The 27,114-nt window shown below is 39.4% G+C and overlaps 1 protein-coding gene across 1 annotated transcript; it reads left to right on the top strand.

The window, feature by feature from the left end:
• The first annotated feature begins 15,316 nt into the window (after positions 1-15,316).
• On the top strand, positions 15,317-22,162 carry PGCKA1 (PDCD10 and GCKIII kinases associated 1). The gene is made up of 3 exons (XM_009992775.2): positions 15,317-15,397; positions 20,104-20,151; positions 21,208-22,162. The coding sequence occupies exons 2-3, from the start codon at positions 20,120-20,122 to the stop codon at positions 22,160-22,162; spliced, it is 987 nt and encodes a 328-aa protein (XP_009991077.1). The 5' UTR covers positions 15,317-15,397; positions 20,104-20,119.
• Positions 22,163-27,114: the final 4,952 nt, after the last annotated feature.

The following is a 27,114-nucleotide window of genomic DNA, read 5'->3' on the forward strand; positions in this document are numbered from 1 at the left end:
AATCAGAGAGATTGGTCAGTTCTCAAAGAATTGTAAAACAGTGTTCATTCAAATGTTAACTGGTGCATGGAGATACCAGTAACCCACTGCATTACTGGTTACTGCGATCTCAGTAACCCACTTATAGAATCATAAAATGATTTAGGTTAGAAGAGGCCTTAAAGATCATGTAGCTCCAGCCCCGCTACCATGAGCAGGGACACCTTCCACTACACCAGGTTGCTCAAAACCTCATCCAACCTGGCCTTGAACACCTCCAGGGACGGGGCATCCACAACTTCTCCAGGCAACCTCTTCCAGTGCTTCATCACCCTCAGAGTGAAGAACTTCTTCCTTAGATCTAATCTAAACCTAACCTCTTTCAATTATGTTCATGTTGTTAATAAGTTCAATATTTATGAGCACAATGACAGAATTCAAGAACTAGTGTACTGATAAACATAAAGGCTTGAAAAACTTTTCAAATTCAAGAAAGACTGATACAATAACTAACCTCAACATCATTCTATTTCCTAGGTACTTTTTGTAAAGAAAACTGACTATTTATTTCTCTTCCTCTTCAATTCCCCCAGTAAACCAAGACAGCTACAATTACCTACATTTTCACTTCTCCTCATGCCTGTAGAGACTAGGGGTGAAGTGTGCAGCTTACAGTTGGAAGATTATCTCTTCACTCCAAATATTCACAGAAACAATTCAGGATTTTAAAATTCAGCTTTGATTTCACAAAACTTCTTCCTTTCATGAGCTTGCAACAGAATCTTACAGGCTTTGATTCCACTCCTAGCAAGGTCAATCACAGTTTTACTACCAACATGCAGTAGGCCTACATTTTATACAGTATTCCTCATACAAAACACATCTCAGCTTGCCTTGCGCCAAGAGCACATTAATATAGCCATATGTAAACAATTATAGTAGTAAAACACAGAAATACAAAAAATGCATGGAAATCAGAGGTTTGTTCCACTGAAATTTGAATTGAGATGAAGAACTGAACTGATCAAAAAAAGACCCCAAAAAAACTACTGGACAACAGAGTCTGCAGCAGAGAAAGTATTTGAATACCACAAAAGCACATATGGGGCAGGGCAAAGGCTATTAGAGAAGAGAAGGAAACTGTGAGGGGACTGCAAACCTCAGGGCACAAATTAAGACTACTGTTGATAGCTCAACATGTTCTGAAACTGTCGGGGACAGCATGGAGTTCTAATACTTTTGACCAACAAAGGAAAAAAAACAGTGTCTCTAACGAACTGATCTTCAGAGCAGCTTGGAAGACCAAGTTACAAGTTCTGGAAAGACAGAGTTAAACCCTGTATTGTTTGAGTAAAACATATGTTAGTTCTCTTTGATCCTTAGAGTGAGGGAGCCTTGTTGATATGAAATGTGCTGGTCTGCTTCACACAACATCAGACAACAGAGAAACTGTGTATAATGCTTGAAAACTTCAGGGTGGGAGCTCCTAATGGAGCAGGACAACAGGTGGATCAGTGTGACAACTGTCCAGTCTGCACAGAGAAAGCAGCACCTCATGCACGCTTTGAGAAGAGGACAAATGCAACTTTAAAAAACAAAAGCCTAGAAAAGGATTCAACAGCAGCACTAGAAGATAAATACGGAAATAACTGCTCAGTGTCCAAAGGGTTCATTTTGTCCAGCACAAAACGCACTCAGGGTCTGAAGTGTACTTGTGGTCTATGCCAAAGCAGGCTGAGGGTACTGCATTTAGATTTTGACTATATGACTTTGAGATAGCATGTTTTTCAGCAACTAAATGAAATGCAAAATGCAAATAAGAACTTCTGAGAGCCTAATGATTTTGTTCAAACTCCAGGTTATTCTGGAATGTGAAAACTACTTCCTGCTTGGATCCATGGCAACCATGTAGATACTATTCACTTGCTTTAACGATCTACACCAACATGGTAAGCCATATTACAAAGATGGGGTCTGAGGTCACTTGTAGTTGTGTCGCGCGAGAAGTTGGAGCGACTGTATGTGTAAGGCTCCATGTTTCCGTCTCAAAAAGAGTAATATAAAAGGTAATGAACAACAGAAGCAAGCAGGATGTGGCAACATTCCTTGATTTACAAACACTGTTTTAAACACCAGACACGTATTAAGTTTCCTAGAACATCTCAAAAGGGATGTTGCTAAGCAAAGATGAGGGTAAAAAGGGTATTTAATTAAGATGTCTGAGTGTAATTTGCAGGACTAACAGCCACATTCCAAACTATCACCAAGCAGAAGAGGAAAAAGCTCCAAATACAACGAAAGGGGATATTTTTAACTCAAGTTTAAGTACAAATATAGAATGGTTTATGCCTGATCCTGTCTGACACAGAGAAAATGAACTATTGGTTCAACTGAAAGTCAGCTTCTGCACATATTCTGTCAAACATCCAGCATTTGAGACTGAGTTTTTAGCACTCATTTTAACATTACAGGCAAATGGTTTCACTAATTCATTGCTTTTCCTTTTCTTTAAAGAAAAAATACACCCTACTTTTGAGTCAAAAGCCAGACACACGCCTCAGACAGAAGTCCACAGTAAAATCAGTTATCACTTGATATGATATAATGGGTAAGCTTATAACTTACCAATAGCTATTATTCCCATCAGCTCCCCTTTATGGCATTTTCATTTTACATTTCCAGGGAATTATAGAAACATATTTCCTAGAAGATAAAACAAGAAAAATAAACAAACAAAATGCAATTATGAATTTAAAGAAAACCCTATAGCTAACTTACTGCTTCAAAATTTGTTAAACAGAAAAAAGCAATTCATAGGAGATGAGAATGCACTGTAAGGCTTAGTTAAACAGGCTACATCTTTTGCACTTGTTAAATAAAATCTGCATCCTTTCAATGTGTGGCAAGAGGCCATGGATTTTATTTTTCATTTTATCTTCATTGTACGCATAAATGTTTAGGCCACGGCTTACGCAGAACAAATAAGGACATCAAGATAGAACTACACTGTAAGTAAGATTAATTACAGATTGGAACAAAAATTAAATGGAAGAATCTACTTGGTAATAAATAATGACAGCTGTATCAAATAAGAATAGAATTAAGGTTAAAAGAGACACAAGACGACCCCAGTAAAAGATTGCATAAAAATAGAAACACACAGTGACTCATCCTTCATAAGCTTTATTATTTACTCCACCTAAAGTACTGACAGCACCTTTAACAGATGCACAGAAACACTCTCAATGCTTTGCAACAGTATAAGAAGACTGAATAGGGCTATAAATCTCCAAAGTGCTGCACGAACATTAAGCTCAGAGAAGGATATGAAATGGTAGCATAAAAGACAAGTTAAGTGACTTGCTGTAGGGCAACAGAGCAATGAAATGAATCAATGGTTCCCAGGCTCTCCTTAGCAATGAGTCACATCAGATATCTGGGCCATCTCAGTTTGCATTTAGTTTTCAGTCATATTTCAGGCTTTTAATAGAAAATCTTCTAAATATCACCTATGGGTCAGACACAATGTATTGTTGTCTTCCTGACGTTGTAGGCCAACATCAACCATGAAGCCACCTATACAGCCAAGGGTACTTTCAGACCTGAAAGCTAGCAGTAAAATTTTATGAGAACCTTTCAGAGTTTACCCATAAATTCTGAAAAGTATAATTGCAAGGAATACGCATGCAAAGACAGTATAGCAAAACCAGCAGTGACAGGTGTCTCTCTCCAGCCCCATTACCTATGGATGCTGAATTCAGGAATGAACTGCCTTGGCTTAGATCCTAGGAAAGTTCTGCTGAAAAGTATCTCAAGGCCAGTAGAAACCTCCCTCTCTTACAAGAAAAGCCTCATAGGTTTCAAGAATGGTGCAAGCACAACTCTATCTGGATTTATAGCTTGTAATGTAAGCTGCACTGAGATTTTTCAAGTTATTTTTTAACTCAAGCAGAGAGATGCCAAGAATGAGAGAAAGCACATGGACCAAATTCTGAAATCCACAGCAAAATACATTGCCCATTTCACAGAGATAAGCTCAACTTGGTGATTAATATTCATTACAGGTTTGCGTGCACACACAGATCCATCCACACGTGGATATGCCCACATTCCACTCACCACAAGAAATACAAAAGATATTAATATTCTAAAGGAGAAAAAGCATCTGCATTGTTTCATTCTATTGTTATCTTATGAATCTGTTTGTGTCTCTGTAAACTCTTCATAGAAAACATTTTGCTGAATTTTCCATTTAGCTGAAGCGCACATATCTGAAGGAACAATAGCTTTACCAATACATAGGATGTTACTGCAATGCCAGAGGCATTTCTTAAGTTTCAAAGTTTGTGAAAATCTGAAGGAGAAAGTTCTGACAAGCATACAGCAAAGTGTTAATTGATACTATAAATATCCTGGCTCCCAGCAAAGAAAAAAAGAAATCCCGTAATACTGCATATTTGAAAATTTTCTAATTTTATTGTTGTCGTTGAAAGTACAAACACTTCACATGAGTACTAATCCACTGTAGCAGGCAAGCTCATGCTCACTTTAAGCAGGTTAGCATTCCAGTTCAGCTCAAGGGGATGAGCATACGACTCAAGTGATTTGTTTGATCATTGCCTAAATTAAAAATTCACAATGGCACGAAGAGGAGGTTGTTATATTTCCACACTGTTTGCAGCAGACAGCCTACACCTCAGAGTATTCTTCTTACTTGTGTGGGCACATGAAGAAACCACTCGCAAAGTGTTTTACTATTGCAGGATCAAGACGTTTAAACCAAACCTTTCAAGCGGTCGATGGGGTACAATCTGAAAGGTAGGATTATCTTTTTTTCATTCTCCTTGTGTAGGTTTAAAACTTACTGGCCATTCACTATTGTAACTTCAGCACTTCACAACAGAGAACATCATGGGATTATTTTTATCTCTGCAGTACTCCACCATATTTTCTAATGATGATGCTTTGCTGCTACAAGCACTGGTGACGGAACAGCTTCTGAACTGTCTTTCTTTCCATACCCCAGTATTTCCGAGGTAACAAACAAAAGCTTGCCAGTTTCCACTTTGAAATTTAGGAAAAGATACTATATGGAAGAAATACAGGAATACAAAGTTGACTCATTCTAAGTCAGTTAACACAGGTGAAAAACGGTAGGAGAAAATGTGGAAATGCAGGTACAGGAAGAGCAAGGTAAGGCAAGGGGGGAAAGAAAGAGGGGGATTTGAGGAAGGAAAACAAATTGGAAAATATAAGGACTGATTTGGCTGGAGAGGGAGAGCACACCAACTTCTAACAGTTGCCTTACAAAAAGCTGCGGGTTATTCCATCAAATGGTCAAACACAATATCCTGACAATTTTAAGAAAGCTCCTTGATCCATTTGTTGTTTGGGTTTTTTTGGTTTGGTTTGGTTTTTTGTTGTGTTTTGTGTTGGTTTTGTTTTTTTAACAGAAGAGAGTCATTGACTCATACTAACTGCTTACAGCTTTATCCAATTTTGTTTGTATTAAGAGAGGCTGATGTTCTGAGCAGTACAGCACTACCACAGAACCTGCCACTAGCAATATTTCAGATGATATAAACAAATCAGAAGCATTTGAAATATTCAGGGCAAGATGATTTTTGGGGACACAAAGCCACAATTGAATACCACAGCTGAGAACACATATCCTACCTGGCCTCAATCCTGCCTAAAGGCATATACTCAAAAAAATCCAATACCTATTTGAAGCAATCTCCATAGACATCTGAGCCTACTTTCAGAATATTTGTCTCTTAAGTAAAAACATATGGCAGACTTAAAGGATAAAGGCCTGCTAAACTCCAGCAGTGTCTCTTCATGCCCACTTCCCAAAACTCAACAGGAGAAAACAAAAAGAAACAAAGCAGCACTGAACCTATCCACAAAACTGATGCTGTGCAAACAGAAAAGTTTTCAATAAGCTAGAATGCCAACATTAGGAGTTAACTTACACCATTTAGTGCACTCTACACTTAATTGTTGTTTTCATAGGGTTTATTATTTTCTTAACCTACAAGAATTTTACGACATGTAAAACATAAGGTCTACACCTTCTCTTCTTTCCCGTCTTCATCTGTTCACAAAATGTTTCCCAGATTACGTCAAGATTCAAAGTCTTTCTACAGCAATTTCTAAAGGTTCTGCTATCTGTAGCCGACATATTGCTACAGCAAGTCAATAAATTGTTTCTGGGTTTTCACTGCTGTGCAGAACTCATAGGCAAATACAAGAGGCAACGGCTTCCAGCAGATGAAGGATCAGCGAAGAGCTTGATTTCATAGCAGTGTACAGTGTGCTGCAGTGCCAGAGTACATGGCATAATCACGTGACATAGCTGGGAACCAGTGTGGCTTGCCAAGTTTTTCACACAGACTAAATCCTATGGCAGTAGGCTGTAGCCTTCATGCTCACTGTCTGATGATTTCCATTATCCTAATGTCTCAAGTAGAATTTCTCATTGAAATCAGCATCCATAAAACTCAGAATAAAAATGAAATTATTCCAGGAGGCTACAAAAATAGCCTTTATGTATATTCATATTATATATATAAGTATATATTCAGTTGAGAAACAATCCACATCTAGAAAATACTTCTTTATTTAAGCAGGTTCATAGTCTTCAGCTGATTCTGCAAATGGAAGTCTCAGGAAAAGTGACTTCTGAGCCAGAAGACAGAAAACAAGCATCTCCAGGGCCAGTTGTGCTGACATATAAAATTCAAGTCAAAGGACTTGTTTGCTTTCCTGTCAGTGCTGCAAAGAAAATTGAACTGTGCAGTTTCTGGCTCCTTCAGCCCCAGAGTAATAAATATTCTGAGAGGCAGATTCTGTCCTTATTTGCATTCTCCCAGTCCCCTCTAGTGAGGATGCGGGAAACTAAGGCCTCTTCATGGCCAGGAGAGATTTTGCTTTGTATTCACATTGCCATGTGGATCCCACATTGCTACAGGATCTTAGGGACCACCATGCCAGTTCAAACCAGCGACCTGAGTGACCAGTAATACCCTGATTTTCAATTCAGTACCTGAGTTTAGTGCTACTTCATGTTTAGGTCCCATACAGGTATTGAGATCCCCCAGCTATGCTTCATTAGACGCTCTAATTCATCCGTTTGCTCAGCAACATCTCACACACAGCCACAAGTAAATCTGTCAAGGGCTGGATGCAACTGCAGACCCTGACATGTTGTTGTTTTCTTCAAACGTACCTTTCTGACCTCAGCATCTGCCCTTCCTCAAGTTCAGCTAAAATTTCAATCTCATCTTTCACCAGGGACAGCAACATCTTTCAACTATTGCCGTCTTTAAACAGATGTTTTGACCTCTCAGCAACTGTTGAATTTTCTCAGTCCTCAAAATTTACCAAAGCTTTTAATATATCAATGAATCAAGCTGCATGCTTCTATCTTCAATACTCTTTGAGACCGAAATTTATTGAGTCCTATAGAGTTAAGTCCTTCTTCATTACCTCCTCTTTCATACAAAGGTTGAAATCTCACTTCTTCAGCTAGCCCTGTAAGCAAAACTAGAAGCATCTGTAAGAAAGCTATCACAAGACGTTTAGTTTTTCTCATTTCCTTAATATTTTAAAGATTGGTCTGAGACACCTACCGGGGAAAAAAAAAAATCACCAGATTTTTTTAATTGTATGTAGTTTTTATGCCAGGAGAAATGGTTCAACAACTAGGAAAAAAAAGAAAGTGTAAAGAACAATAATATGCATTTAAAAACCTCAGTGTTTCCTGTGAAATAGACAACCACTCAGATACGAGTCAATGGAGGGACTCGTCAAGATTTTTTTTTTTTAAGTAAACCAAAATGTCTCCACTGATTTCAGCGTATGATTGTTTCTCAAGAAGGCACGCAGAATATGGATGCACTCAGTGTAAAAGGCTCGTGGTCCTTCAAGACGCTCAGACCAGGCCACCGAACAGGGTTGAAAATTACAGAATATCACTGAAGCAGGACAGAGCTGTTCAAACTTAGGTTTGATCCTCCAGCTAATATGACAAGGGGAAATACCTAGGACAGGCATTAGGTAACACCTCAAAGAACATATTTCCAGCAAGAACCAAGAAGCAGCCTATTGCGAATATACTATAGGAACTACATGAGGAGATAGGGAACAGAGGGATATTTTGGAGTATTCAAATATTAGGAAATTATTAGGAGCAAGTAACAACTTTTAACAGCTACACTAAAATGATGTGAACATGGAACAGAATTTCCAAATTACAGCTTTTTATTTTTACTGCAATATCTTTATAAGCTACCTCATACTCTAAAATAAACATTAAAAAATGGAACTTGGACATTTATGGCATACATCAATCACCATGCACTTTTCTTTCAGCAACCTCAAGCAACCAAGTCCTCTATATCATGTCTTCATACTATTGAGAAGTCTCTGAGGCATAAGAGCAATGACTCTGAAATTCATAACCAGGACTTCAGTAGTTGTGTTTCCAAGCTGGGGAGCAAATAATGAGACAATTTTACCAAAAGGAAGAGAAAACTGAACTACCATGGACCTATTCCCTGTTAAAGACTTTTTAATTTATCTACACGTATATATGTATGACACCTAAGGAGAGGTACATGTGTAAATACCTAAGGGGAGATAGATATATATAGAAACACAACCTTACCACCTAACCTGCCATGTCATTTCTTTATCACAAAGTTCATGGCATAAAAATGACAAGCTGTCGCCTCTTGCTGGTTCTGAGCTGGCCCGCAAGACTGGACAAAGGAGGCAAATGAGTCACATTGTTTCTCTTGAAAATATTCACTGCATCATATACATGATGGACATGAAGCCTCCGCCGTCCTCAGGGAAGAAAGTCACAAATCAGCAGCCAGTGTTCAGTTTCTACCTGTACCACTGCTATGCCCGTAGGACCCTGATTCTCTGCAGTGCAATGACTAGCTAGCAGAAAAAGAAGTTATCCACCTGGACAACCTGTCTCCAGACCCTGTTCAAGCTTCCCTAAGACCAGGGCATTTCAAATAATTTGTTATTCCAACTCCATTATTAATCGAGTTCACTCTGATACTTTTAGCATCCTGGTGACACTTTGGTGAATTTTAGGTGCCCAAGCCCAAAACTGAAATCCACAGCACTGTCTGGAAGTCGGCAGACACTGCATTTCCACTCAGGTGTCTAGCTGACTAAAGCTGTTTTGATGGACATACCAGAGCTCCTACCATCTTGACAGGTCTAAGCAAAATATCTCCTGCCAAGCTTATATGGAAATTGTAAAATAAGCAGACACTTTGTATCAAGAATCAGGAAAGGCTGTCCAGCCAAATACATGATAGAACAGGGAGTCCAAATTAAGAGCAAGGATTTATAATCAAATTTCCACATGTGTCTAAGTTAGGAGGGACAAGGCAGTTCAGCTGGATACCCAGCCAAGTCTGCTGAGAGCTTATGAACCCCTTGCCCTAGGCTGTGACTATACCAATTTCCTGTGTCCTGAAACCACACTGGGTTGCTGAGGCTCCAAAGCCTGGCAGATGCATTAAGGCCACATCTCACACAGACTAAGAGCACAATGTTCAACCTAAAACCCAGCAGTCACAGTAACTCCCAGTCAAAACTACAGGGTTGAAGTGGTGACTATTTTACATAGTATTCAAAGGGTTAGAGAATTCCCTCACAGATTAGGAGCCCCAGTTCCTCAAAGCCGTGTCTCTCAGCTGTCAAAGTCACATCCTTGATGGCACGCTGTGAAGGCGGCTGCTGAAGCCTGCCTCCAGCAAAGCATAAGTGAAGGATTCTGTGAATTGTAGCCCTGCAGCAGCACTACCTCAGCCCCTGATTCGAAGGGTCTTTCTATTTAAGTGTTTTAAAAAGACATTAGATACAACCAAGGTTTTTCAGACCAAAGGTTGGAGCCTGAGAATCCGTTCTCCAAAGTACAAAGTCACACAAGGTTGCAAAGAGACACTTCAACGTCCCGAGAGAGATGAGATTTCGGATACAGTCCCTCTTTGTTGCATAAAAATTGGCTATAGCTATTTTGAGGCTCCAGCTGTGTTCCCAAACACAGATCCCCACTTGGGCCAAGCCTAACACAATTACTGAATCAAATATAGTTTCTCTGCTGATTGCTTCCTTCACGTGTACACAACCATCTGCTTCTACCCATTTTTTTGCTTCGTCACACATTTAGACCATGCACCCCTTGGGAAGGAGCACATTTCTACGTTTGACTTTGCACAATATGGACCGAAACATGATTTGTGGTTTTAGGCCCCACTAGAGTACCAGCTATTTTATTTTATAGGATTAACAATTTTAAAAATCAGGAAATATGAACTTCAGTAACTTAAACACCAGACTGTGATGTAAGCTTGGAAAGACCAGAGTAGGGAATAAGCTGGGCTGAAGAGGAAATGAATGTTTTTATGCTACAAGCTATATTTGTTTTTCCTTTGTGCAAACTGGCTAATGATTGTGAGAGTTTTACCCTTTGCCCCACTCTTCCTTTTAATCATCAAAAATAAAACAAACATTTTGTATGGTAAATAAGGGGAGTAGGGAAATGTTCTGTGACCTAGTGCTATGAGTGATGAGGAACTAGTCAGAATGCATTTCCTCTTAAGCATCTTATAAATATTTAAAATCAATTGCAAAGAGCATAACAGGAAAAAAGGACACATTCAGATCACCTCTAAGTTGTAGCCCGTGTACCCTCTAGGGCACATTACTGCAGTAACAAAGGCCTCACAAAAAGGTCCACCTTCTCTGTGAGCTGGCTTTACTTTCTCAGAGGGGTTTACAAAAAAGCCTACAGCTACCAGAGAGATTAGTTAGTGAATGAAATAGTACAAGAATGACTTTAAAATTAGAAACGTTGGCAGAGGGGAAATAGGAAACTACAGGACTTCATATACCAACTAATACTGTCAGGAAGCCACTGGGGGTAAGTGGAAGATCTGGCTGACCTTACTGGTTTGGAAAGAAGGACATTTTGAGGAGGAGCTAGTAGGACTTAACATAGCTATGCATATTATTACCTTTTTTTTTTGAAGATCAGCTTAGGCAATAACCAACAGTTAGAACTCAAAACAAAACACCTTTTGTAAAACTGATAGCATCTACTTTTCATTATTTTCATTACCTTCCCCTTCCGCCAGCACACCTGCAAGCAACAAGTGCAGGTGTGCCCAAGCTGAACCGGCAACACTCAAGCTTCCCTGCCTTGAGACCTGCCTGTCACTGCATCTTAGTTTGGTGCAAAACAGCTGCATGAAAAAGCAAGAAGGTGAAGAGGCAAGGTGGGAACAAAAATACAATCAGGATCTGATAAAAACACAGCTAGATGCCTTGAGGCATGGGGAGGGAGCAGCTGTAAAAAGGGGGAGCAGTTTCTGATGCTGCATTTGCTTCAATTCAGATGCTCTCCATTCCAGGTGTTTACACTGGCATGTAACAACTGGCAAATATTGCCATTGCCAACTATACTGGTATAGCTTCTTGGTAGTACAACTATACATATGTAAGATAATTAGCACATATTTTTCTAGTATCAGCAGAATCAGGCTAAATCTGACCTTTTCGCAGCTCTTTGGGTGAGAATATGAATGCAAGCAGATATTTTCATTACTCTGAGCACTCTGACTGCCAGAGTCACTTCTCATCAGTTTGTAGCCGGACATCAAGCTGGCAGGATGCTCTTCCTCAGTGTTGAGAAATGCCACAGCACGCACCCACAATTAGAGGACATAATTGACTCTTGCACAGTAGTCACACCTCTCAGCTAAGAGACTGCACTCTCCCTTGGATGCTGTTATGAATAATCCAAAGAGATAACATGCAGTTCGTACTATTTCATGTACATAGTAATTAGTATTGACTGCTCATGTTGTGATCCTGGGACAAAGACCACAGTAAGTGCAAATTTTTGCCTATTACTATTATTATTATTATTGCAAATTTCCTGAATAAAAACTTAATATACACATAAATTTTTAAATGACACCATACAGATAAAGGGTAAAATAATGGTAATATTACTCCCATACACTGGTTACTCACTGAACAGGCCATAGTTTGGTGATTAGCTGATGCTGTATTGATGGTTCATTGGGCAAGCATAGTGTTTGTTATTTAGATGTTTGATATGAAATCAATTTACTCTAATCTCCTGAAAAGTGTGGTACTAAGCTAATTAGAAACAATTCTGTTTGTCACTTGGTTTGCTTTTCCCCTTGCTATGACTGCTCACATACCTTTGTTGTTTAAGGATTCTGTGATCCTGTCATGTGTTACCTTGCTGAAGCAAAAACATGTGATATCAGAGCTACTTCCTCAATAACAAAAGAACTACTCTATGTCAGAATACAAAGCATCAAAGTTTATGAAGCCATAACTGAGCAAGTCCTATGAATTCCCAGATAACAAGCAACACATGCTTCTGAGGCATGAGAATCTCCAAGTTTGATACCTGCCCTGGTTAAAGCCACTTTTCTCCCTTGAAAAAACTACGATGAGCATAAATCAGTTTCATGACTTCATCAGGAAGAAGCATAAATTATACCCCCAAGGCCCTACACACAAGACCAACCCCATACTTCATGCCTTGAATAGCATACAGAATACATCAAACTCTGCCCTTACTGAAACAAACAGCCATTGTCTTGTACACAGTGCCAGTGTGTAATATCACCCAAAACTTTGCCACTTCAGTCACAGAAGCACATAAAGAATCAGGCCATTGCCTCGAACAACACACAATCCATGGTCTCAATTCAGCCTGGCCAGGGACAAAAAAGGGGAAGAATCATTTTCAAATATATATATAAATGTTATTCTGAGCAGCTGAAGACAGTGTAAGGATTACTTGCATTCATGCAATGATGATGCTTATATGTGATCCTGTAACAGCAGATCCAGTTTGAAAAGGAACAAGCAGAGAGTGGCAATGGGAGCCAAACAGCCGAAGCTGACTACTGTAAGTCACCACTGTACTTAGGCTGTGGCTGAGGAAGTTTTATACGAGTCTTTGATGGGTCCCTCTGTGTCAACTTCTCTTATTTTCACAGTTAGCTGAACTAGAGATGCTTGCAACTCATTCAGTGGGCAAATAAGGCCTCAGTGGAGATTAAAAGCAGCTGGTAGACCTGTGCAGCTCCCCAGCTTTGTTTATAAAGTAAATGAAAAGAGCACATCTGAGGAGGAGTAACAAGGGGAAGGATAGGCAATGATAACCTTGGCAATAACCTTGTGCTGGCAGGATAGCATAAGGCTCTTTCTGGCAGACACGCTGACACTCCTTATTCCCAAATATAGAGCCTGCTTGCCTGAAAACAGGAGTTACAGTAAACCAAGCCGCGCCAGGCAAAACACTTGCAAAGTTCCCTTTCCTTGCGGAGCAATGCAGACAGCAGAGACTGCAGGGTGAGTCAGTCAATCCGCAGGTCACGCTCCATCAGCAGGATGGCACAGCCAGGTATCTCACCAGGGCTAGGCTGCACGATGGCTGTAGCATGGAAATGGCACTTTAAGAAAGTGTGAACAAAGAGAATGAAGTCAAGTCAGCTACAGAAAAACAGACAAAAAGAACCCATGAGGTAGGACTTAATTCCTATAAGGGAGCACATTACGGTATTTTCTCAGGTTAGTCCATTTATTTTAGATTATATATGAGAATTCAGTTGCTCCCTGAAGCACTTTTAAACTAATTTCCAGACTAAGAATCAGTTACAAAAAAAGGAATGTAGACAGATTTCAGTCTAGCTTTAAGCATTGGTCTTAGTTGCAGAGTTGAGCACGGACTAGTTATCAAATCGTCACCTCTGTAACAACTATGGTAAGACAAGAGCTGCCAAAGGCTCTAGACGCTCCCTGAAAAAGTTCAGACATTCTACATGGTTTTATTTTTGACCTATATGCTAAATGTGACTGTTCCAGCCAATTTGGGCTTTAACTTTCAGGTACAGGAGTACAGCTGATCTGCAGTTTTGTGGGAAAATAGTTTGTTTTCAGAAGACATGCATCTGTTAGCTCCAAAGGTTTCATCACTGGCATCAAGTCTCCACAGAGCATTAGCAGGAAAGGATTCTGGGCCCAGGACAGGTGGTTTAGGTTTGGTGGGGTTTTTTTTGGCTTTCTTTTTAAAGGCCCTCTAGTTTTAGAATAGTGACTAAGGTCAGGAAAAAAACCACAGGATTTGAAGAGTTTTCTATATTTTAAGCAAAGTGAGACAGCTCTTACAGAGGATACTCACCCAAAAGTAGTGATCAGCCTGCACAGTGCGTGGCTAATGAAGTTATGTTCCTGCTCCTTCTTCCTTTACAACCTTTTCCCCATTATCCTCCCTCTCCCTCTACCACAGGCGGGTGGGTTTTAATACTGTATGTTTACTAGTTTTCTAAATTTCTAAATATAGCTCTTCTCAGCTCTACCATCTGTCCCACAGTCTTTCTGTGCTTCTTTTATATTATCTGTCATCCAGATCAATTGTTCCTGTGCCTCCAACCCTCAGTAACACATTGTGCTTACCTCCTCCAACCTCGACACACCTGACCCTTTCTCAGACCTTGGCACATGCTGAGGACAGCCTCTGAAATCCGAGAGGTGTGAATGCCTACTTAGCACAGAAGGCAAACCGCATCACTCGCTAAGAGAAGCTTGCCAAGGGCTAAAGCTCTTCAAGATTATTCCCACCCCAAATTCTTTATATTTCTCTGCACATGCTTCTCTGCAGACACTTTCTCTTCCCACATTTGCTTCCATGACTATGCCTCCTAGCTGGTTAGCACTTGGCATCTAGATGAGACCTCACTAGCCAAAAAAGAACCCCAATCACTAAGTAAATTGTGTTTGTGTTAGCAGTGAGGCAGCCAGGCTTAATTTTGACAAGCGAAGGTTTGTGTCCTTTGCAAAGAGACTGGTAGCTCAGGCCAGTACCCTGAGAATGGGCAGGTTTCACTGAGAAGTGCAAAGTGCAGCAGACTGATGGGGAAGACATCGGCAGAGTCCAGTCTGAAAGGTACCTCCACCGGAAAAAGTGAGCAGAAATAAGTGCCCCAGGCCCCTGGGAGATGCATCATTCAGGCTCAGCAGCCCAGATAACACATACATAGGAAAAAATCCTTGCTTTGTAATCTACAGTGGGAAAGGTTGGCGGAGAGAGAAAAGCCAAAGAAACAGCAAAAGCACCAGGGTGTGGGGGAGGAAAAACCCAAACAAAAACACCCAACTGGCTTAAAAAGAATGATCCAGATCAAAAGTTACCAAGCCAGAGTTTATCCATTTGAGACCTACTAGAAAAGCTCTTTTAATATGCTCTCCCCTCACCTTTCTGCCCCTGCTCCTTGAGGATTTAAAAAAGAATAATAACAAAGACAAAAGAAAAAACACATCATGAACAAAAATAAGATTGGCCTTTTTCTGTTTCTGTGTAAACTTGCAAGAATATCAAGAAAGGTTGTCAAACTATTTTTATTTCTCCAAAGTGTTTGCCCTTCCATTTTCATGCCATTATCTTTGCCTTTTGTTTATTCATAACACAGCTACAGTTTAAACAGACAATAGAAGCTATGTTATTACATAATTTAAAATCAGATACGTTGTGTTTCTCAAATCTGATGAATCAAAGCAAGCTTCTCTTAAAGCGCATTGTGGCTTGTAACACAAGGTTATGTTTTTGGAGTTCTCACTATTCTTGTTATCTTCAGCAAGGTCTCACACTTTAAGAAAAGTCCCATTTTGTTCTCTTAGCACGTGCCACCATAAAACTATCTAGTGGCCTCCTCTTTTTCAGCATTTGGTTTACTGATGGAATTGGTGTTCTGCTCTCCTCAAATAAAGTCTTAATTACTACCTGATTTTTCCAACTGATTTTAAAATAGTTGCTCTTCTGTATCATTTTCTTTTAAAGGAAGAAAGTCACTCTTTCATAACATCAGGTCTTCCTTATCTCTCTGCATACACTCATTTAATACCTTGCAAGGACATTATATCTAGATTATCTTCTTCATTGTCAATTAAAGGTCTCCTGGGGTGGCTGGAGGAAACACACTCAGAGCTGGGCCTGTTCTATCTCTTTCACTGAAGAAAAGTATCCTAACTAACCAAAGCAAGCACTGACACTGAATATGCAAGCCACAATGCTATCCTACTCTCTCATGCTGCAAGAATCTGATTATTTTGTAGAAAACGGCACAAGTCCAACCTCAGAGACACACTTCAGAAGATTCAGCAGCTACTCAAAGCTGGAAAGTGAAAGTTAAAAATTAATCTGAGTAAAAAAATTTAATTCTAGGCCTCTCATTCCTCTTATCTGAACAGTTCCATCTCCTTCCTGTAAATGCTCCAAGTGTTCCAGTGCATGTCTAAAAAAAAAATTTTTAAATTTGTACTTAATAATTTAGTAGAGCTTTAGTGCCAGGTGATGTGTTAGTATTCTGGATTAAGTACTGCATAATAACCAGTGACAGAAATTTACAGGCCTTCAGGAATTTCATGATTGAGAAAGAATGACGTCTAGGATTAATGGTAGTTTGATCTGAATTCTGAGGATCCAAATTTTAAGGCTGCTTTAGACAGGCAGCCTTTTTTGGGGTGGGGGAACTAGCCCCCAAAGTGTTCTGCAGGGAAGCATTCCACATCACATCATGTTCATCTGAAATTATCTAATCAATTTAGCAGCACAGAGTATCTAACAGAATAAACACCTTATAAAAAGGCAAGAAAGTTTTAACATAAAAGGATGCAATGTTTCTAAACTCAGCATCAGATAACATATCATTATCCATTGCCTGAGCTCTCTTAACCCTTTTGTGTTACTAGTCTGTAGCATGTGCTTGATTCAAACTGCTTCAGACAGGAGCTTATTAATACTACTTATCTGCTAATGGAACTACAAATATCACACAAGTCTTTAGAGCAAGGTACCTAAAACAAGATAAGTAGGATGAAAGCAGGCCTTTTCATGCTACAAAAGCAATTCGTTCCCCAGACTTATTTTCCAACTTGACTCGAAAAATTATTATAAATATGGAAGGGCAAGGAGGAAAAAAAAAAACACAACAAGCCAGTGTTCAGACAGTGTCACTGTAAAACCATATTCCCATTTCAAGCATGTGAAATAATTTATAAGAAATACAACATCACGTATTTTCGATGTGTAATAGTTTATTCATGCCAGAGGACAGATCCAGTTGTAACTGATCAGTGGAAAAGCTTAATGCAGTAGCTGCAGAGACAATTCAAACAGTAATTGTAATTAAAAAAACTACCAGGAAAGTGCTTCCTATGAAAACAACAGTAATTTCCATTTATAATTGCCTTCTATGATGACCACAAGCATCTTTACAACAGAATAAAGGACAGCAATTAGTACTTCCCAATGGTTAAAACCCATGAGCAAGATTTTGTCATTTAAAAATCGGAAAGAGTTATACATAAAAGCATTGAGTAGGAAATTTGTCAGATAAAAGTGTGACCTGAAGTGACCGCACCCAGCTAGAAGCAGTATTCGTTCTCAGAACTGGTCTGCATACAAAGTGGGACTGGTTTCACCAAACTTACAAACTTTAAAGCCAAGCCAAAGGCTGTGTGAGTGTTTCAGTGGGCTCATGTGGCAACTGACAGCGATTGAAGTTATCATGATTTAGAAGAGCTGAAATAATATTTGCATACTCTTAGCCTATGGCAAGCATGAGGGATGGTAAGAAACTGTATAGAACGAGGTTTAACGTAAGCCAAGTTACATTGCCTTTCCCATGAAAGGAGACCACACAGTGACTTATCTAACACGTAGCAACCTGCCAACAATTGAGACTTGAAGGTTGATTCTATCAACAGCTGGTCAACTTTATGCAGTTCCTATTCTTTCAGTTTATGAAGCAGGTTTAAGTGAAAACTAAAGATGTCAGTCAACATCTCAAATAAAAGTGTCCACATAGGGCTTAGCTCAACTGAATTAGCTTCAAATCAGTCTTAACCTAAAGAAAGGCTATAGCTAATTCAGCTTTTAACATGGTCAAAACAAACTGTATTAAGAATTCCTCCTTGGCTAGAAAAGATGGCTATGCCAGCCAGCTCAAACAAGCCCCTATATCTAGTCAAACCTGTCCAAACACCTTTGTACTGTAGAGCAACTGCACATAAGGAGGGTCTGTACACATGACCACCTCATCAGCTACTGCATCCTCTTCAGATGAAAAACTCTGTTCAGAATTCCTGCTCTGATGTTGTTGAGGGGTGGAGGACAACACCACACAGCACAAGATCAGCAGAAACGTGGAAGGAAGAACACATTTAAGGAAAAGAGAGAAGCAGCACCAAGACAGAGGAGGCAAAGCAGCTGGCTTACAAGCCTTCCCAACAGGCACCGAGCTCTAAGCTGGCTATTCCTGATGGAAGTTTCTGCTCCAAAACAGTTCACGTGCAGACAAAGACAAAATGCATAGGTCGGAACAGCTATACCCTTAGCTAAAACCAGCTGCTGAATGGCTGCAGCCCCTTAGAGGCTCCAGGAATGAGGGGCTTGACATCAGACATTTTGTTCAGTGTTAACACCAGAGGAAGTCAGATTTTAGAGGAAAAAGTTGAGACGATAAGCCCTACACCACAGAGATTTGATTGTAATTTCTGCTAGCATAATTACTAGTATGCAGTTCAGGCCATGCTTGGTAAGAATATATCAATGCTATTTTCCTTTGGTGATTTGTGAATAAATCACTCTAGAAAATAAGCTGACCTTGCATCATCAATTTCTGTTTATGGGAAGTGAGCTGCTGTCCTTAGGCAATGGCAAAAGTACGCGAGACTGTAGAATGTCTCAAGAGAAAAAGAGTGAGCCTGAATAACGATAGGCAAAACATATTAACAACCTGTCCTGACTTGATTAACTGGAAATAAGATAGTCTCAACTCATAAAGAATAATGTTTTTTTCTAGGATTTTGAGATGTTCAGATCTATGCTTTCACTTTAGGTTCAGAACATAAAAGTTCTCAAGGGTCCAAATTAGCAAACTATTTCTTCCCATAATAAAAGACTTTGGCATATGAACCATGTAATAGATAGCTCTTAGCATGTCACTGGGTCAGGCAGTGACACACACACGCAGAAAGCTTGCAATATACAGAGGTGTAGCAAATCGCAAACACTCTGCTAGCTCTAGTCAAACTCTGAAGAATTTACCACAGCAAAATACGGGTGCAACACACTGCATATAATAAAGTGTCAATCCCAGCAATGTGTCTGTGTCTAAGAGAGAGTTCCACAGAAATGTCACCTCGATGCTCAGTAGCTGTCACAGAGTCAACTGAGTGGAGACAGGAAAGTATGAATCTTTGGTTCCCCACACCTTGAGAACTCTGCATTTGTGGTTTCCGTACCTCATTTAAGAGGGATGTTGAATGCAAAAAATCCAGTGAACCACGACAAGTACAATCTATATACATGAAACATCATTATGGGTAACATTTAAAAAGATAAGCATTCTTCAGTCTGCGTATCAGAACTGAAGGGCAGTACAGGACCTATACTATAGTGACAACAGGACACGATGCTGAAAGTCTGTCCAAATACAAGCACTAGAAGGCATCAAACACCTGCTAGTAAGAATCAAGTTCAAGTCAAACATAATCAGGTAGTTCTTCACATAGGCAAGGCTGTGCTGTGAAACTCCTGACTAGAGGATGCTGTAGATGCTAGCAGTTTACTGGAGTTCAGAAAACAACTGGACAAATTTGTGGAAGAGAAGTCCACCATTAGCTGCCAAATAAAATAAAATAAACACAACACAGAAAAAACCCACCCAAAATAAACCAAAAAGCTACTCTGACTTAGGAGTCTCTGAATCATAAATTTGCCAGAGTGGGAGAACACCACTATCTGTTTAAGAACTGTTAAATTCTTGCCCAGATTCTCCCCCAGCCAAAGGCCACTGTCAATGCAAGATAGCAACCTAGAAAGACCTTGAACTGTCCTCCATCTATTCTCATGCAGGCATCTTTCTTTTAGCTAATAAACCCTTCTAAACATGAGCACCGTTTTCAATGCAATTACCCATACATTTATTTCATAATGTTTCACTCACTTCCCCTCTCCTTTGCCTTCTCTCTCTCTCTTTTCAGATTAAAGAAAATCCAGATGGGGTGCAGGTGCTGCAAAATGATACAAAGGTACAACAACAAGAGCTGCTTAGACTGAATAAAAGAAATGCATTGAAACTTGTGCCTGTGCTCCCCTACACCTGTTGCTTAAATTACGCTTATTTACAAGGTTGGAGCCTTCCCAAAGTTTACAGTATCCTTAAAGTCATGCCAGAGCATAGGCATACTGATTTCCTGTGAATATCCTTTTAATTTACTGTGAGTGCGCTCCGCTTCTATAATTCCTATCACAGAGAAAAATTGTGTGGCATTGAAAACTCATCTTTAGCAAAGCTTTTTCTCATTTAGGTAGCATGAGCTTCCCTCAATTCAGCAGAACAAGGAGGAGACTTTGTCAGATTCTCCCTCTCTCTTAAGCAATGAAAATGAACTACACATTCGTGCTTCCATATAGCTTTTAAATGAAGTTAGTTGTGAGAGCAATTCCCATATTAAAAGTCTCCTGGAGAGGGAGACCAGCTAGTTTTAGAAAGACAATGCTTCAGCCCCACTTGACAGTTACTCCTCCCCTTGGCCACAGCACTGGAACAGGTAAGGAAGTGGGAAAGAAAGAGAAGCTCTGGAAAAAATAGGTCAAGGAAAAGTTAGGGGTGAGAGGAAAAAAGTAAGAAACAAAAAAGGAGGAGACAATAATTTAAAAAGAAAAGGACAAAAAGATAAGAGTTGAAAGGAAGAACACCAGGGAAAGAAAACGCAACTATTTTAGCAACTACATGAGGACATACTGATTAACAGTCTATGTGATGACTACTCACTGGCTAATGTACCCACCAGAGAAAGCAAAAAAATAAAGCTGGAACAACCAGCACAAGATTCTCTGACATCCTCCTCCTGCTCCTGGTGAGTCTCACTACAGGAGCTGGTTACGGTCAATTCCAGGAGACAGCAGCCTCCAGCACAGTTCAGCATTTCCATCTGGTTTAGCTCATTCTCAGGACCCCAGGTAAAGTTTAGTGACACTAGTTCCTTAAGATCTCCAGTTTAAACATTAGGCTTAATCCTTTTTCTAATGATATTGATTACCAGTATAATTAACATTTCCTCTACAAATTTTCCTTACTTCAGCTACATTTTTGATCCAGAAGAAGTACAATCACCTGGATGCATTCATGAAGTAAACAGCTACAAACACAATGAGCAAGGCAACAATAAATCCACATTCAAAGAGAACAGTGATATTCAAGAACACAAAAATGAACCCCAGAAGGATGAGCTAAACAGTACAGAAGATAAAAATCAGGTAAATAGCGCAAGAGAAACTCTCTGGAACCACAGAGGCAATGATTTTCAAGAGGATGGCCTTGTGAAGTGTGTTGCAAAGCTTGATGTCGCAGTCAATGGTGGCAGCTCCTGTGCTGGAGTGCACCCCATCCTCAATCCCAGCACAAACCCAGTGAAAGAAGCCAGTGAACAGGGAACCTCCAGCCTGTCACCAGAGTCTTCTTCAGCCAGCAATAGAGACTTCCACACCAAATCCAATAGGTCTGGCCAAGAACTTGACCTAGAGGCAGGCAGGCAGAGGAATGCAGACTGCAGTGAGCCAAACAGTATTCCAGATGGGAACTCCCCGTCTGCAGAAGATAGCATCTTTGTCAAAGAAAGTGCAATACTGGAGACACAAAACAATGCCATACAACTGCCAGACATTGATTACCCCCAAAATGGCAATCAAACCAGGAACTATGTTGAAAGAGAAAGCTTTTCAGTCGATCGTGCACATTCAGACCAAAACGCTGCACCTTCACTGATACAAGACCAGGACCTTTGTGTGACCCCGCCTTCGCCTACGAAGGAAAGCAGTATTGAACCTTTTAAAACTGACTCCACAAGTTTGAGCGAGGGCTCTCCCAGTGGTATCACTGCTGTGGCTGTTACCAAAGTAGCACAGGCACCCACGCACCCCAACCACAAAGGCATCAATGGAGAAATTGAGGAGGAAGATGCAGAAGTAGCAGCAGCCCTGGCTGCGCTGGAAGCTGCAACTGCAGGAGAAGATTCGGATGATGATGACGAGTACTAGATGGTGGTTTCCTTCTAATAACACTGGGTAAGATCCAGATTTTATTTCTGGATCTGTATGAACACATGTACAGCACATGTGGACTGCTGTTATGAACAGCATATATAAAAGGAGTGGGGACTAAACTTCTGTCCCTTCAGCTGTTTTATACAGCCTTTTAATTTCTACTGCCTAAGGTACAGAAGTGCTCCCTTGGTAATGGTAATACTAATTCTCTTCTCTATGGGGCCAACCAAGAGGGCAAAGCATCATTTCTTCCTCACAGAATATTCTGCTACGTACCCACCTCACCTGGACTCATGTGAACGTTTCCTTTGGTTTTGACCCTCAAGAGGGGAGTCAAAACCACACTGCATGTTCCAGGTTCAGAAAACTTCCATTATTTAAAACAGAACTATAGAAGCCATGGAGTTAGAGACCACGGATTTTCATCATGTTAGCACAAAAAAATAAAACTGACCCAAAGTTCTACAATCTAATGAAGTATGAAATAGGGAAGGCAGCTTGGCTTGCACTTCACTGGTTACAGTCCCATTCCAGATTAAGCCCAAATCTGTGCACATGCAGCTGGCATTAGGATGATAACCTTATCTCTTCCCTTACACCTCCCCTGGACTTTGTCTGATACCCCAAGTGACCTGCTTCAGTTCATTAAAACAGCAGAAACCTGGCCAAATCCGAGGAGCAGGTAACTTTCTGTTGGTTTAAATGAGCTGAAGTATCTCACGTAAGAATTGCACACACACTACCAGAGGTGCTGGACAGGGATCAAAACTCAGTCCTGTCAGTTTGGAAAGATTAAAACTGTTGTGAAACTACAGCCTGAGAACTCTCAACTCTGCCAAATTTTCCAGGCACACACCACTTGCCTTAACAATTCAGATGGTGAACAGGTGGTATCCCAGAGCTCCACAGCAAGATGCGTTTTGTTCATTACAAACAGCAAGAGCCAGCGTGGACCCTTCCCAGGCTCTGCTGCAGTCCTTAAACTTACTACAGGAAAGGGATCAAGCTTCCAAGTTGAATTAAGTGTAAGATCTGAAAATATCAGAGCTGCATTTTTACCCTTTCTCTCATCTTCAGACCAGTATGTTAACCTTTCTTGCAGGAAGCCAAGGATATAGACACCAACTTAGTGCTGCTATTTCATCAAAAGTGAGATCTTAATGGTTGAAATAGAAAGTGCTTGACATTTTATACCAAAATCTTGTGGTTTCTGAGTCTGTTATAAACTCTTAATAAAATTTTTTTAATCATATGAAAAATTAACTGGTGGCTTTTGTGCTTTATGCATTTTCTAATTATGTAACAATTGCATAAACAGAAGTACCATAAGATATATCCGTCATTAGATATATGAAAAGCATCAACAGTATATGCTGAATCCTAGTCTAACCATTAACACCCATAAGGATCAGAATATTAGGAGGTAGCTTTTAAGTAATGTGTAGATATTTAAATTATTTCTGTTTAGATGCAGATTCCTTCTTTTCCTCCAAATACTGAAAGATCAAATCAAAAATTCAATTTCTCAAAATATTAATGATATCACTAAGCAATTACAAAACCTAAAGTCTTAGCTTCAAGAGAACTTAATTCAGCTAAGTCACCACATTGTATCTGTAAAATAAAAAAGCTTTATACATTTTTAAAGAATTGTAGTGCTCTTTATAATTTCTCTACCACTTTCCTACTTTAGGAGGCCCTTCAAGCATTTTCATAAGTGCATCCAAGTTTTACACCCAGATTTGTATACCAAAGATTACTGTAATACTGAATGACAGTGGAAGACTGTTGCATATTTCTGGTTATGGTTACAACAGGACATAGCATATGTCTGATTTTATATTGTGAGAGCCCCGAGGGCATCACAAGGCCTGATTGTCCCTGCCAACCCCCCAGGGCTCCTCCTGCCCTGCCCGGGATCCCATTGCATCCCCCTACAGGGGCATCAGACCGTGCAACAAACACTCCAGGAAACTTGTTCAATTTTTCAATATCCACTCAATCAGATTTTTCTAGCCTAAACTTCAAGCGCAAGTCACAGCAGGTTTTCATCTTGCTCCTCCAGAAATAAAATACACCAGAAGAAAGCACCTGGTCAAGCCCGACCAGTGCCCTGGACACCCCAAACCAGGCGTCTCTTCTAGGGGCAACTGCCAGCAGTCATGGACCACCAGACTTAAACCCTCTGCAAGAGATAGATGGGCTGCAAACATCGTGCTTCTTGCAGCCCAAGTTCTCATTGTCTTACACGTAAGAAAGGCAAAAAACAGTGTAAAGCAAGTATTTTCACTGCATCGGAAATAACCAGTCAATGCTTCTCTTAAAAAAAAAAAAAGTCAGGCACATGCATACCTCAAATCTGCAGGATATTGAAAGCTTCCATAAAACAAATCTACGAGGTATTGCAAACATTCAGACTTTTCTTATCTGTGATCTAAAAGTTGGCTTTTTAAAAAAAAATTTAAATATGGGGTTTATATTTATCACAGCTGAGCATCAGGAATTCTTAGCCATTTCTCAGACCACAATACACTTTTCGCAATAAATGTGAACGAATCGATTATTTCAGAAATAATTTTTAAATACCACACACCATTTCCTCTATAAAAATCAGCTTTTAAATAATTACTTGAGAACCAAATCTTAGTGAGTCCTCTTAGATATTGACACAAAGAAACAAACACCACCACCTTGAACAATCCATTTTGCTCAAATAACTGTAAGAGGAAAATTTAATATCTTGAGAAAAACAGAGAAAGTCACAAGGAAAAAAAAGTTACTGGAATCAGGAGTAAACTGTGTATTTTAAGACTTCTCTCAAAAACTACACAGCTTTTAAAACACCTCTTTACCCCAAACACCATAACTTCAGGTATCAACCATTTACGTTTCCTATCTTCAGAGGGCTCACTTGTGAAGTAGAACTTAAATATTTCAGTTTCCCTCTGATACAAAAGGAACTAATGAGGGAGCTGGTTGGCTAACATCTATTTTTAATGTTTCCATATTTAATGTCATTCTATATAGGTAAGTGTGAAGACACATGTAGCAATAAAGAACAGGTAACAGGATGGGAAGCTATTATGAAAGCTGGAATTTCTATGAAAGACTTTGCATCTTGGAAACAAGGGCATGGAAGTTCACATTTTACTTGTTATTCTCCAAAGCCAGTAATACAGCTTTTAAAGGGAAATTGTAATCTTTCTGTGTGCAAATAGACATTAAGCAAGAGCAAGCTTAGCACCTTGACATTTAGCAGTGAGTCACCATTGAATTATGAAAAAACTTTCAAGTCATTGCAGAGAATCCAGACATGACAACACGAGTGGAAGACGGCCCAGTCCACTCAAGCCAAGGAAGTTATTTCCTAGAGAAAACATCATGGGGGAAATTTATTTACAGAGCAACAGAACTCAAAATTTGATACTGCAGAATTCAATTGAATTCTAACAAGAAATCAGGAACCTGGAAACAGATTTTAAAAAAATAAATAAATCCATGTGGAATTTAAGTTTTAAAGATCAATGGCTACCACAGCTGGGCAAGTGTTGCTATGGAGACTTCCTATTAAAAATTAAAATCCAGAAATAGAAAGTCTATTATTTTCTAAAAGATACTTAAGATTTGATCGCTTTAAAGTAATCTAAAAATACCATTTATCATCATCATTGAAATCATGAAACAAAAAACACTGACCTAAAAATAAAAAAAAAAATCTTGACCTCATGTTGTATTTGTAGTTTCAGTTTCCTAAATATGATTTAATTTTCTAGAAGATTGATTCTTGCCAATGTATCTCATTTTGCTAAATAAGAACAAAATATCTCAACATCTATTAAGGCCTGCATATACAGTATTTCATACATTTATTCAAATGCCTATATTGTGTGGTTTAGCTACATTGAAACAATGAAGCTTAATATATTATTTTTCTTGAATTGTGATTCTTTCCTTGCACGCAGATGAAATCGGACTCCATCTAAATTGTGCAAGAGTATCACTTCAAAATTAAATGTATTAGAACTTCTTTAACATGTTGAATATACAAGTAAATTTATCAAAGTCATTCTACATCAAAAACTAATTTAAAGGAAGCTGTATCAAGAGAATTGTTTCAGACACTGTGTCCTAGGTTTTAAAAGACTTACATCATACAATGTTTAAGAGTAATTGTTAGAAGCAGATTTAAGACTTTTTCATTGGTCTTTCCAACACCAACTGACCTTGGCAAAGACAATTTTTCTTACCATCATGAAATCAAAACAGAAACTCCTCACCTTCTTCCCTGGCCAGGCTTTCCAAATTTCATGCATTCACACACACACAGCTAGAGATCTCAGTCTCAGGACTCCCTTCTCCATTAACAATATGACTTGGCATCTCAGGGATGTTTGTTTTTAAACTTTCCTTCATTTTGAACCTTCACAATCATTTTCTGAACTTCAGATCAGGCAATCCTTGAAATGAACTAGTTGGATAAACAAAAAAGAGGAAATATCGCCTGCACCTAAAAATGATACCACTACTGACTGACCACTTCTGCAAATTCTGTCCCACCTGCTTTGGGACTTTTTGCATTTCAAACAATGAGCTGTTGATATTTTGGAAGAAGCTAAGATTCTAGATTTTATGGGAGACTGAGACAGATTGTAGGCATTTTACGCCTTCACATAGTCATAACTTTCTAAAATTTGTTAAATACAATTTTAACTATGGTAACATGGTTTAATCCAACTTCACAACAGAACTTTATTAAACAGACTTATTCCTCCACTCCCCACCTCTTCCTCTTAGTCAGAGAAAAGTAGTGTTTCCTTGTACAATTTAATTCAGAGAACAGAACTCCCTCAATGAAGTAGGAAAGACAACGGCTGTCTTGATTTTGTTTTTAATCCAATTGCTCAAGTACGGATCCCAAGCAGATCTACAACCATCATGAACAAAAC

The sequence above is a fragment of the Tauraco erythrolophus genome, chromosome 5, assembly GCF_009769465.1.
Source record: "Tauraco erythrolophus isolate bTauEry1 chromosome 5, bTauEry1.pri, whole genome shotgun sequence".
Taxonomy (NCBI): domain Eukaryota; kingdom Metazoa; phylum Chordata; class Aves; order Musophagiformes; family Musophagidae; genus Tauraco; species Tauraco erythrolophus.